The following is a 14,638-nucleotide window of genomic DNA, read 5'->3' as shown; positions in this document are numbered from 1 at the left end:
AACATCATATGAAAGTGTTTTTATTTCTATACTTTTCCATTATCTGAATCCCACACCATACACCCAATAGTGTGGTGCACGCTAAAAACTGTGAATTTCGACTTTCCCCACGTCATCTTCTGATCCTGGCTCGGTTATCAAGCATCTCTAAATCGAGATTCATCACTAAAGATAAACCCATTCCATTCCTGATCCCAAGCCATTCGTTCGCTGCACCATTCAAGATGAAGTCGATGTTAGTACTCATTGTGACCGAAATAAAAAAGGCCAAAATTCGAATTCGACGATAAATTGTTCGCATTCCAGTTGGTCTTTCATGTTCTGCAAACTATTGATTCGCAATAGACCTGGTAGTGGAGAAGCAGTCTCTTAGAACCATCAACCTCAGACGACGCCCTTGATGCTCTGTTGTTCTTCGGTGACGGCCTGTGCCTCTGGATCTTCGTGATCGGCCTTCTTGACACTATGCCGGATAACATCTTAACACAGTATCTAAACTTCTGTGATCTATTCGCAATTTCCCGATAAGAAAGTCCGGCTGCTCTGAGGCCAAGTATTCGCCCCTATCAAACTCGCTCAGTTCATGGAAATTTGCACGTGTTCATACACTAGGCAATGTAAAAGATTTTCAGAAAAAATCAAGAGACGCACACCGCTAAATTTTGATCGGCACTAAACTTAACAGTTCAAACTTTTAGTGGTTAGCAAGTTTAGAAAAAAAGCAAATAATAAAAAACACAAACTGATAACTAGATGAAATTCTAAACATTTATTGTTCGTGTCAAGATAAGCTTGTATACCAAATTTTATTAAAATAAACTAATTTATAATAAGTGTTCAGATTTCTATGTCAATTCACTATATTCAGTTTTTAATGGTGCGGTCACATTTGAGAAGAATGAATGACAGTAGACTTGTTAAACATATATACGAAACAAATAGAACAAGAAGTGTAAGGAAAAGAAGACTCAAGAAGACATGGACCTAACAAATTGACAACAAAATTGACCAGGGACTGGAAGAAGTGGAAAAATGGTAATAGAGTTGAGAAAACTCTACACTGACGCATCATAGGGAATATAGATGTCACTAGCTCATAGAAAAAAAAGATATTTTTTATCGTACTTTTTCTATCAGTTCTTCACATACAATTAGTCTTATTTTCTAATGTCTTCTTTTCTATTTTTTTATTGCACTAGATTTGTCCTATTAATTTCCTTTATCATGGAGCAAAGCTGTGAGCGTTATTCCAAACCAAAACTTAACACAACTTAATGGAATTTTAATTCTCTTGGTTTATAATGTTGCTTTGAAAACCTCGTGATAGAACTTAATTTCACGCCAAATAAAAGTGTAACACCTAATAATTTTATGTGATATAAAACGTTTAAAATCCACGTGTATTTAGATGTAATCACAAATAGTTCTTGTAATTTCCATATTTTTACTATTACAACACAGGTGTAAACTATTTCCGACTGGCCCATTCATTCCACCAATCATTGTTTCGAACGTGTTCGCTGAGCAGAAGTTGCTGCATTTATTTTCTGTTTTTTAAAACCCAGTTTTCACGTATTTTTAATGTAATACGGATTCCAGAAGAGAAATTTCTCTAAAGATGTCGAATATTTTAGCCATTTTCGACAGTACACTCTACTTTATATCTTCATTTTTGTGCAGTTTTATCCTGTAACTTAGTTCTGAAAAAATGCTAGTAAACTATTGCCACGTAAGTTTGTCCTATGGACTACCGGAGTGATGACGTAGATTTTATTGACATCATAAAGCAAACAACATACAGCATGTTGTTTTATAAAGATAGCAATAAAATGCATGTATCAATAAAGTAAGGTTAAAATTTCTTTAATTTAAACTTTTAAACTATATTTCATAGAAATAGAACACTGAATTATGATGGTATTATCGTAAAAAACACTATACTTAAAAGATAAAGCAGCAGAGGAAGCAAAATATTAACTTTATAGAAATTAAAAAGTCTTGAGATTGGGCATTTCAATTTTTGTTTGGGAAGTAATAATAACAATATGACCGCCGTGACGTCATACTCCGGCTGTCCATTGAGTGGCATAGAACATAGTATGGCTTGATTTCAATAGTGAAAGAAATATGAATGTCTGCTGACCAATATGTGCAGTGAACACGAAATGTTTCCTGCAGAAGACAAGAAACGGTCCATGTTTTATTATTATTGAGGAGAGATCTCTATGTTAAAGTGCCTTATCATTTTTGTTGAGATAATCTGGTAAATTTTTTGGTATTAATGGTATTTCCGATAATTATTGGTTTATAAAAAAGGGACGGGAGCAATAGTTATGAACTTTTAATCCGACTTTATTGAGTCGGATTACGAATTGAAAAGAAATGTTCATAGATTCTATTTTGAAATCTTCGCTTGACCTATGTAAACTCGTGTACAATTTTTTACAAGAAATTTCATAACCTATTGTTGTTCGTTCGGAATGCTCTCTTGGACGGATCGGAGAAGAGAAAAAAGTGTTTGTTGAATAGTAAAGGAGGCATTTCCGGTTATACCTCTCTTTACGTGGATGAGATTAATGCATGTTTAACAAAATCGTTTTATGGCGAAATGTCGAAACAGTTCAATTGACCATTAAGATAAGAATACGAGTGCAAAATGATCTATCGACGCAAATCTTTTTTGGTATGTATACGGTATATATACGGTATATAACCGTATATATATATATATATATATATATATATATATATATATATATATATATATATATATATATATATATATATATATATATATATGCACAGAAACGGATGGAAGAAAAGAATGGAAACGGAACATAGCACGACGGCTGGAAGACAGAGGGTTATAGGATACATACAATACAATATAAAAAAGAATAAATAATAAAAGAAAATATTACATCACTAAGATTCAGTTTTAGTGGAATAATTAGGTCCCAAACTTACGACTATTCTAAAAAAAATATAACCCATAATTATGGTTTTGATGTTATCGTTTTTTTCTCTTCCAGTGACGCAAAAACAAAAGAATTACAAAATTACTAACGCGGTATATAGAGCCGTTATATTTAACAACGATGAATCAGACTTTTAAGAAATAAATTCTAAGAAGAAATGCGTGGTGTTGATGACTGGGTTTAATTATAACACGGTTTTCCTTTTAGTCATTTGCAGAAAAATTAAGTATGTATGTAAAATATTAGAATGATTTCGATATACTTACTTATATGGAGTTACACATTTTTATTTTATTTCTTCTAAAGGTGTTTACAGTGATTTGCGAAAAAGAGATTGCTAAAAAAGCCGTAGATGATGAAAACTTATTTAGGTTGTTAAAATATATTGATATTAAGATTGATGTTTGAACGGAAAATGGACATGTTTCGGGAGTGTTTTTCTCGCCTATCAACTTTAAACAATATTTCTAATAAAACTTTGTTGTTTTTCAGGAAAAAGATGAAAACGAAAAAGACCTCACAGCTGAAAAAGAGAACAAGGAAGAAAACGTAGTCGAAGTAAAAGAAAATGGCGTATCAGAATCAGAAGATGCGAAAACACCAGAATCCGAATCAGAAAACGTTAACGAATCAGAAAAAACAACCGAAAATACAGAAAACAAAATAGAAGAGACGGCGGAAGCTAAGAAACAGAAAGAAAACAAGAAGAAAAAGAAATGGTCGTTTAGAAGTATATCGTTCTCTAAAAAGGATAAATCTAAACCAAGCAAGGACTCTGAGAAGAACGGAGATGTTAAGGAAGTAGCAGAAGAGGTAAGTCAATACATTTTATCATAGTTTGATTTGTCTGAACCTATTACATAACCGATCAAGGTGCAAATTTGACCCAATTGTTAATAATTAAAAACTTTCCCAATTTATTCGTTATAATTGCATTATATACTTAATCTGTATAGAAAAAGGAACTGAGGTGTTGGTAATAAACATCAGAAGTCTAAGAAATCTATTCCAGCGAAAATTCACACTATTAAACGAGCTCTTATTGAACACGCTAATATTGAACAGAAATATGAGGAACAAGAAATTGTCGTTTTATGTCCGTATGTTAGTCGGCATCATAGTACTGAATGTACAAATACCGCTCATCCTATAACTCTACAGCCCAATTCAAACCGTGGCCTCTCAGCAAACCTCTTCATTCATTACGGTCTGCAGTCATTCTCCTTCACGATCGACTGCCAACGAGATTTCTTGCGTCATCATTCCCATTGCTGTCTCGATCTTCCAATTCTTGCATTTAATAGTTTTTTTGGAAGCCAGTTTTCTTCCATCCTTTTTAAATTGACTGCCCATTGAAGACGCTGTCTGCAGACATACTGAGATAAGGGTGATTCTTTATATAATATATTTCATAACTCTGATTCGCTACCTGTTGTTCTCATTTATCGGGCCTAGTATTCGTTTCAGTACCTTTCTTTCAAATATGTCCATGCGGTTTAGAGATTTTTGAGTCAATATCACAAGTTTCATCTCCATAGCTCACTATCAGATTATGGTCTTGTAGATTCGTATTTTAGTCCTTTGATTTATGTCTCATGATTTAAATATCAGGGTCATAGCAAAGTATACCGTATACCAAAGTATACCAATTGGCTAGGATGATTCTTCTGCTGAGCCCTTCATCGTTAATGTTGTCCTTTGTGATGTTGATTCTTAAATAGATAAAGCTATCTACTTTTTCTAAGTTGTAAACTGTCAGATAGGGTCGTGTTACTCTCTCCGATCGGCTTTGTACTAGGATTTTGATTTTTTTTGTGCTTATTGATAGATCCACTAGTTTAGTGTATGATTTAAGAACCGTATTCGTATTCTCTTTCTTTGGTTCTGCTCATGGTATTTATGTTATCTTCATATGCTGACAGTGTTGTTTCTATCTTCTGACGTTTTTCTAAGTATGTATTCCAGTGCTAAATTAACCAGTATTGGAGCCAGCCCATCACCATGTTGTATCTAAGCCACTGTGTCCGTTATCATCATTCAGATGAGATGAGAACTAGTTTTTACGGTATTTTAAATTCACTTAATATTTTGTATAAATTTGCCCTGTTTATAGAGTCATATGCTTATTTAAAGTCGACGAAAATATTATAGATATCTATGTCATGCCAGGCTTTGTTTCAAACTTGCTTAACCGGTCGATGGTTGATCTTCCTTGTCTAAATCCTGCCTAATATTCTCCGATGATCTTCTCTGCGAGGAGTTGTAGTCTATGGTTAAGTATACTGGCAAATATTTTATATCCCCAACACAGCAAAGAGATTCCCCGATAGTTTTGACAGAAGAGTTGTAGCCCCTTGTATAGATTGGACAGATGATACTCTTATTTCAATCTTTTGGCATTTTCTCTTGTTTATATTCTGTGAATGACCTCATATATCCTTTTCGTTAGTTTCCTTCCTCCCGACCTGAACAATTCTGCGGCTATTCCATCGCATCCAGGGGCCTTGTTATTTTTCCGCAGTTTAATTGCCTTTTTAACATCATCTGTCGTTGGCGGCTTTATCTAATTCTCCTCATTTTCTGCTTCTTCAATAGTTTATGTTCTGTGTGTTCTACATTATCATTGTAACTTTGTGAGAGTTCTCGGTAAGCAGTTTTTGAAAATATGTTTTCTAAGTTTAGCTTTTTACTTCTAACACTTTTTTATGCTTTAAAATCCTTGTATACTAAGACTAACAATGGTTTTAAACTATCACCTCACCAACTTGTAAGGCGTAGTGACGTAGTGACGTTATTGGAAAAAATTCCAATAATGGTTTTTGTGTTCAAATTGTAATTACGTGACGTGACGTATCTAGTACCTCTAATTAGGTGGAATTTCGTAGAATTCAGTTTTGGTAATTCAGTGATAAAACTTCCGCTCTTTATTTTCTATTAATCTAGTACAACAAATAGAAACAAGAACAGCTATTTCTTCGTCTTAGAGCCATTCTTCAGCCATTCATAGTTGAAAACTCGAAATTCTATCATTCACTCACATCTTCTTCTTCTAGTGTCGACTCCACTAGTGAAGGTTGGCTATAACTATTACAAATTCGTCTCTTATCTTCTGCTGATCTTAAAAGCATCTGTGTGTTTCAACATGTTTCAGTCGCGAATGTTTTTGAGCCAGGATATTTGTCGTCTACCAGGACCCCCTTTTCCTTCGATTTAACCCTTTATAATCAGCTGCAAGAACTCCTACTTATGAAGTATGTGCCCCAAATGTGCTGTTTTTCTCCTTTTAATGATGGTCAAAAGTTCTCTGTCTCTTCCAATTCTGTGCAACACCATTTAGTTCGTAATATGATCGGTTCATGGTATTTTCAAAATTCTTCTAAAAAACCACATCTTAAAAGCTTCCAGCATTCTAATTAAGTCAACATTAACAGTATATGCTTCTGTACTATAAAGAAGAATATAGTGGATATAATATTTTATCATCCGATATCTTCTCGTCCCGTCGGAAAATGAAGGCGTCTTACACCTTCTGGTCCTCGTACGCTCTGCAGAGGGCTTGGACTATCGTAGTCGAAGAATCCTCTGCCCAAGTCCATTTTTGGGTATGCACTTGTAAAATATTGACTTTGGTGTCTTTTCTTGAAAAAGACAAGATATTTCTTACATGACAAATATTTTTCAGAGTCAAAATAAAAACACTAATTTGTTGAAAAATAAACTCTCAGCCTCAGACTATGATAAATAGTTGAAGCAGAGCCCCTAGAGTGCAGAGACTCTAGGAGAGCCCGTGAGGGACTGACCTGGCTGACCTGAAAATCGCCTATTTTTATATATGCGTTTCGAGCGATATTTAGGGATTTCCAGGTCGATTGGCCAATAGGAAAGATTCGAGAGTGGGCGATGCTGCATCAGAGTGCGCACTAGTCCACAGACTATTGCACTCGATGACAATCTGATTTACAGATTGAGTCTTTGTTTACTTAGAAATTTCCTCATCTTCAAAAAGGCTGCTCTTGATTGCTATATTCTTCATCGAATTTCTAATTTCGGATTTAGATCTTCATTAATCCAGACTCCTAAGTACTTCATTTTGTCCACTTGTTCAATATCTTCATTTTTTATCTGGATCCTTGTTACGACTTTACCCCTCTTACTGATGGTTTTCGTTTTCTTTATGTTTATTGTTAAACCAAACTGTTTACCAATATCATAAACCCCTCGACCATTAAAGTCCTCCGCGCACTAGGGGCCATGTGATTAACCGTATTTTATATAGTTATTGTTCTAGGGAAATCTGACGATCTTTAATGTAGTGGTTTGCTGTTGCCTTCTACATCCCTATGCCGTTGACCACTTATAGGTTTATCCGTTTTTGGAGCCAATTTCTCAACCCCAGGACAAAAAGTGTCCTACCACATACTAACTCATCCACCCGAAGCTGTTGCTCGGTTAGTGGGGGATTGCTTGTACCGACAATCAATCAGTAAATGAGTGTGTGGGGGAAAGAAATATGGTGACCCGTCTGCCCTCGGAAACGTAATAGCCATTCGGACTCCGAAGAAACAAGTGAGGCTGATAGGAACGATTAAAGACATTTTACTCTAGACAAATTGAAAAATAGTAAAATGTGAAGGCCCTTATGATCCGCCAGGTGCGTTTCAGAAGCGCATGACTATTAATACACTTTGTGTTCCAGCTCATACCTCGGGGTGTTAACTACAGACTGTATGGCTCGTCCTTCTTCTTCAAGTTCCGCTCCTGTCGGAGATTGGAAATCATTTTGGCAATTATAATTTTGTTGGTTACGCGCCTGAACAGTTCAATTAAACTGCATTCAAACCATTAACGGAGATTGCGCAGCCACGAGATTTTACGCCTTCCTACGCTTCTTCTGCCTTTGATTTTACCCATGCCATACTCGTCCAGCATGCCATAATATGGAGGGTAGAGTTCACGTCATTTTTTTACAATGTAGATACCCCAAGTTTATGGCTTGACCACAGGTTCTCTCACATACACAACTATTTTACATGTTTATTACTGTCTTTAGCCAAAAAAAATCACTAGTTTGCACTGATAGAAGAAAGTCAAACGCAAGAATTATTGAAGGCAAAAATATACAATTCTGTGATGGAACCTACTATATTACTCTACTTAATCACCAACCTGAATATTTCTATTTCCAAGCTGTGACACCGAGAATAATAGCAAAATACCGTATGCTTCAAAGCATAATGAGTTCTTACTAAAACATACACAACTTCCTGACCTTTACAAAATAAACAACACTAGAAGACCTATAATCGATGGAAACTAATCGGAAAAGTAGCGATAAAAAGAAAACGAATAGATCTTAGAGTTCAGTATGATTTTCCATTTACAAATTCATCAAAATACTCCAAATTAGAAATTTTTTTAAATAAATAAACCACTTGAAATTAATAAATATTTTTCTGTCTTTCATGAAATGCACGCCATTGGATAAAAGTCTATGTTAACTTTTTTTATAAGCAGTTATAAGCACCCTTCATTAAAATTGTCTCAAACAGTTAATGAACAATCAAATCTCTTTCCCTTAGAAAAAGGTAAACAACCATTTTGTACAGCATAAAAGAAATAATAAACTCTGATCCTAAACCTTTTGTTTAGGATACTTCACGCTCCACAAAAAGTTACAAAAGTGTCATTATCCATCAACTGAAAAGGCTGTTACTGAATGATGATAAACTAAATCCTTTATAAACTTCGACAAACAAAAATTACCCAAAGAAACTTTAATAAACCCTCATACCTTTCTTGCGAGCCGCAGAGCAGAGGTTTAACACCTCAAAGAAAATGAGAAAATACCTCCGGCTGAATAATGCCTCCTTCGTAGTTTTCCGAGCGACATAAAACATAAAAGTGGAAATGCCAACCGAGCAGCAATTAGGAAGCTTAGTGGGGCAGTGGGACCACACGTACACAAGCAGTTAAGAGGGGCTTTGGGATGCCTTTGGAAATTACTACTACTGCTACGGTCCCTATGCGGATGTCGGTTGTGCCTGTACTACTGGGATGTTTCTTACGTGCCTTCACGTACCGATTAACTTTTTAGATTATTTATTCAAATTAGAACTAAGTACAAGAATTTGGTAAAATATTAAAATCATTGGCTTCACCGTATTCTTGTGTGCAAATTTACTGGAAGCAAAATTACAATTCGGTCGCATAATAAAATAGTCAATAGCCCAAATTAAGAAATGCGAAAAACTAAGCTTACTTCGATTCGAAGCTTCCTGCTTTAGGATGGTTAGTCACTCAAACTTGTATATCTGATTATTAGATTTATTTAAAACAAAAATTTAAAGAAAATAGATAATCTAAGACACTTTTAATCCATTTTGGTTACCTTTGTAAGTTATGGGGAAAAGTTATTTGTCAGTAATGTAATGAAATTTATAAACAAGATCATTCAGAGTCAAATCTAATTTGACTGCCTGAGGCACTATATAAGGGAATGGATTTAGTTGAATTACTTCTAATATAGTAAATTTTAAATCTAACAAAACTGAAAACACAACTGTGTAGGAGCAACTGATAATAATTAGACAAATGTTAAAGAAGTAATCCTCAACCAACCAAATATATCCTATCTTTTGAATTTAGATATGGATACACAGTGTGATGACATAATTTCAGCGTTAGATACAAATTAAAGTGACACAATCTTCTCTAAATATCTTACTTCAAAGTAGGAAAATCTCAATATCCTAATAATCGATACAACAATTTCTCTGTCAAAGACATTAAATGTATATTGCAATATAGAAGCAAGCAAGCAAAAGAATAGAACCCAGGCTAGGAGACATATACACCCCTTAGAAAATGACATGTATCTGTTAACAATTCATTTGGGGAGGAGGATTGATCCGAGTAGATCAGGAACCTCCACCCCGCCCAATATTCCAGACCATCCTCCAGCCCCCAATAGCACTCTGATGCGCAATAAAGGCGACGAATCGGCAAAATGTTTGTCACATATATATAATCCTGCTATCTTATTTGACATATCATCATTGTGCTTTTACTTGCCAGGGCGCTGAGTCCCCGCTCCGAACTGCGTCCAGTTCGACGATTCGGCGCTGGAGAGTTTGGGCCCCGCCGTCCCGTTTTTTGTGTTTTTATTATTAGTAATTTTTGTTTTGTTTTGTCATCAATGACCTCAAGATCATATCAAATTTATACTATAAACAGCGAGCAAAAGTACGTGTTAACGAACAGCTGTCAGAAGAAATTGAAATTAGATGTGGGGTAAGACAGGGATGCGTATTGTCGCCAATTCTTTTCAATGCCTACTCCGAAGAGGTCCTGAAAAAAGCTCTTGAGGGTGAAACAGCTGGAATAAAGGTAAATGGAGTTCCCATTAACAACATTAGATATGCGGACGACACTGTGATCTTAGCCGAAAACATTGAAGATCTTCAGAAACTGGTGACCAGAATAGCAGAGTATGGAAAAGAGTATGGTCTAACAATGAATGTCAAGAAGACGAAATTTATGAGAATATCGAAAACTCAAAGAAATAACGAGAATCTTCTAATAAACGAAACCAACGTCGAACAAGTGGAGAAATATGCATACCTGGGAACAATGATTAACTCCACAAATGATTACAATCAGGAGATAAAAATAAGAATAGAAAAGGCTAGAGCAAATTTCAACAAAATGAGAAGAGTTCTATGTACCAGGGATTTAAAACTGGAACTAAGAGTTAGGTTGGCGAGGTGCTATGTTTTTTCGACTTTATTTTATGGAGTGGAATCTTGGACCTTGAATGCGACGTCAATAAAAAAACTGGAATCATTTGAGCTGTGAGTGTACAGAAGAATTCTGAAAATATCATGGACAGAACACGTCACAAACAAAGAGGTTCTGGGAAGGATGAACAAAGAATTGGAAATTTTAAATTCAATAAAAACAAGAAAATTAGAATATCTCGGACATATTACACGTGGAGAGAAATACACCTTGCTCCAACTGATTATGCAGGGAAAGATCCAAGGAAAGAGAAGCATAGGGAGGCGTAGAATGTCATGGCTGCGCAACCTGAGAGAGTGGTACTGATATACATCAAATGAACTTTTCAGAGCAGCCGTCTCAAAAGTCCGAATAGCTATGATGATTGCCGACCTCCGCCGCGGAGATGGCACTGGAAGAAGAAGAAGAATTTTTGTTTGTAGCTTGCGCCTTTTTATTAGTTTTTATATTTTTTTTTTGTTGGGCGAGGCCGATTATTTGTTTGTTTTATATATATTTTTTTTTGAGGGTGGTGTCTAAATCTGTGTATCTTTCTGACTCTGAAAGTGTTTATCTTCTTGTGATTTGAACTTCATGGATTCTTCAGATACAGCTACGTGCTTATTTATTTGTTTAAGTATTTAATATTATTTGTGCTTTGGTCTTCTGTGTTTCCATCTATGGAAAACATCATATCCTATGGATTCTCGCAGGATTTGGTTTGTGTGATTTTCAAGCTCAGCGAATTTTCCGTCTTTTTCTTCCATTCTCTCCATTACTCTTACTTGCTTCAGATCCCTGAACAGGAAGCGTTCAACTATATCTTGGCGCTTTCGCTATTTCTCTCTAAAGCATTTGTTGTGAGCTGCTTGTATCTTCTTTCTGTTTTTTTTACATATGTGTCCTCTGATAGCCGCTCTTCGTAAACGATCGTGTAAACGTTAGGCCTTTATCCAATGGTAATCCTACGTATTTGGCTTAGTTTTCCTATTCGATGGGTCTGTCTTGTTCCATTAGTTTTTCTTCTGGGTTATTTCTTCTCTTTTTGAAGATAACTGCTTGGGCCTTCTCTGGAATTCTTACTGTTTTCCATTGTATACACCAGTTTTATATTGTATCCAATGCCGTCTGTAGTATTGCAATATACACGAATATGCAAAAGTTGCAGAAAGCTTAGTACTGGTTCAGTATCTTTTTTTGATCTAAAATCTAAAGCAATATTCTTAAATATTGCTAAACAATTCATAATTTTCCAAATGCATAAGTTCATAAATTGGTAATTTTATGATGTTAGAACACGAGAAATACGAAAATGAAGTAAGCAATTTTATTGTGACGTTTTAATGTTATTTACTCTATTTGATATATTTATTTTGATGTTTCATAATCGTTTCTTAGTTTGTGCGTTGTTAAACAATAATTAGTAATGCCCATTTTGTAATATATCACTAAGTTGATTTATGAATGAATTCAGTGTTTTACGACTAAGAATGAATTCTCTTAAGAATGTTTTACGACTAGCTGTGTAATTTTACATCTATATAGAAGTAATATTTGTTAATAATCATTGCTGGTTGAATGCCATTTTTACTTAATTTTTCCAAAAGTGTTTTGTAATGATATTGACTAACTTTACATTGACAATGTCAAACCAAAAATGTCACGTCATTCAGCATGGTAACTAGGCTATTACAGAGCTTATATTTATGTGATTCGGTGGCCTTTCTCAATCACGGTTTTTTTTTTTCGATGGCTTTATATTATAATGTGTAACGAAATCTAGAATATAGCAAGGTAACAAGCAGTGGAATTTGAGTATGTGGCTTACTTTCCTGAGTAAACACTTTTAAAGATGACCAAGAATTACTACCCCTTACAAAGTCCAAATGCTGCATCATTAATCTTAAAAGCTGAAGTGGATAAAGCCATAAACCAAGCCAAAAATAATAAAACCAGTGGACCGGATCAAATATACAGGGTGGTTAAAATCGATCTTTATTCCTCTTCCTAAAAAAACAAACGTTAGAAAATGTAGCAATTGGAGACTGATTAGTTTGATAAGCCATGCTTTTAAAATACAGTTGCATATAGGTCTAAATAGAATAGACAATAAATGTAAGTAAATAATTCAGGAGATGCCTTGGAATTATAGAAGTACTTTTTTCTATGGAAACACTCCTTCAACAGTGTGGGGAAATAATAAAACCAGTATACAGTGTTTATTTGATTTTGAAAAGGCATTTGATCGTCTACAGCATTCCAAATTAATTACCGCCTTGCGGAGCATCCAGCTAGATGACAAAAATTAGCAAACTTATTGCCAACCTTTACTGAAACCAATTAGCCATTATTAGTACAAACAGAGAATCAAAGCAAATCTGGGTTGTGTACTCCCTCCTTCCCCTTTCAACGTGTATTCTGAGAATATATTTAGGGAGTCTTTAAAAGATCAAAAAAAAATATTATAGGAGGAGAAATAATTAACATTATACGGTACGCCAACGTTACTGTGATTCTAGGTGAAAATAATCAATAGAGTTGACATAGAATGCCGAAATTAGGGATTTTCGATAAACATCCACAAATCTAAATCCACAAATCTAAATATATCGGCCTTAAGGTGAATGTAAAAAAAACCAAAACAATGGTAATTTCAAAAAAAACACACCAGTTATAAACATACTAGTCAACAACAATCTAGTTGAACAAGTGAAAAAGTTTAAGTATCTAGGCTGTTGGATACATGAAACCTTACACCAAGAACAAGAGCTTAAATGTAGAATAGAACAGACAAGAAACACCTTCTTAAAGATGCGACAGTTACTCACTAACCGTAATCTTGATTTGTCCCTACGATACCGCATGATAAAGTGTTATATATATATATATATATATATATATAGTGTACTTTACACGGCGTGGAAGCTTGGACGTTAACAGTCAGCTCGTTACGACGTTTAGAGAGCTTTGAGATGTGGGTATTTCGTCGTATGCTGAAAATTTCATGGACCGACCGCGTTAGAAATGAAGAAGTTTTAAGGCGTATGAATAGAGAACGTGAACTCACAGAAATTGTCAAGAAGCGCAAAACGTCTTATCTTGGACACATATTTAGACACGACAGGTATGACTTCCTTTAGCTTATTCTAGAAGGCAGACGCGGCCCGGGTAGACGACAAATGACCTGGCTGCGCAACATCAAAGATTGGACAGGATTAGACTTTCAAAGTTTAATAAGGAAAGCCCAAAATAGGGAAGACTTTGCAGAGATCATAGCCAACCTTCGCTAAGAAGACGACACCTAAAGAAGAAGAAATCTAAATATATGGTGACTACTAAAGAGCATATCGGTTTAACCAAGTGATTTTATACCATCAAACGCTGCACTGGAAAGAGTACAAATATTCAAAAACCTTGGATATTGAATCACCAAAAATTTAGATTCGTCATTCAAAATCAGATTTCGAATTGAAGAGGCGAGAAGCACATTTCAAAAATTCAAGCCCTTATTATGAAATAATTGAATTTGGAAATCCGTGAAAAGTTTACAAGATGCTATGTATGGTCTGTAATATTGTATCGATGTGAAACTTTGAACGTCGATACCATGAAAAAAAATCGAGACATTTGAAATGTGGTTGCATTGAAGAATACTTAAGACCTTTGACCAGTAGAACCAGAAACGATGAAGTTCTTCGAATTATATGGCAACGAACTGAAATGAATTATATATCAACGAACTTTATTAAATATGATACGTAAACTAGAATTTCTTAGACATATTATAGGGGACCAAGATACTAGTTCCTTAGGCTAATTCTGAATGGTAAAATTGAGGGGAAGAAGTGGATATGGTAAAAGAAACTCCTTCTTTTTCTTCTTCT

The 14,638-nt window shown here is 34.9% G+C and overlaps 1 protein-coding gene across 5 annotated transcripts in view; it reads left to right on the top strand.

The window, feature by feature from the left end:
- Window positions 1-14,638, top strand: part of LOC140437332 (uncharacterized) — a 358,898-nt gene that overhangs the window by 156,725 nt on the left and 187,535 nt on the right. For all 5 annotated transcript variants that reach the window (XM_072526800.1, XM_072526804.1, XM_072526801.1 and 2 more), the window contains one exon: window positions 3,471-3,791. In XM_072526800.1, the coding sequence (XP_072382901.1) occupies window positions 3,471-3,791 (321 nt within the window). The remainder of the gene's footprint in view (window positions 1-3,470; window positions 3,792-14,638) is intronic.

Source organism: Diabrotica undecimpunctata, chromosome 3, assembly GCF_040954645.1.
Source record: "Diabrotica undecimpunctata isolate CICGRU chromosome 3, icDiaUnde3, whole genome shotgun sequence".
NCBI lineage: Eukaryota > Metazoa > Arthropoda > Insecta > Coleoptera > Chrysomelidae > Diabrotica > Diabrotica undecimpunctata.
Note: the sequence above shows the minus strand (reverse complement) of the source record. Positions and strands in the feature narration are given on the sequence as shown.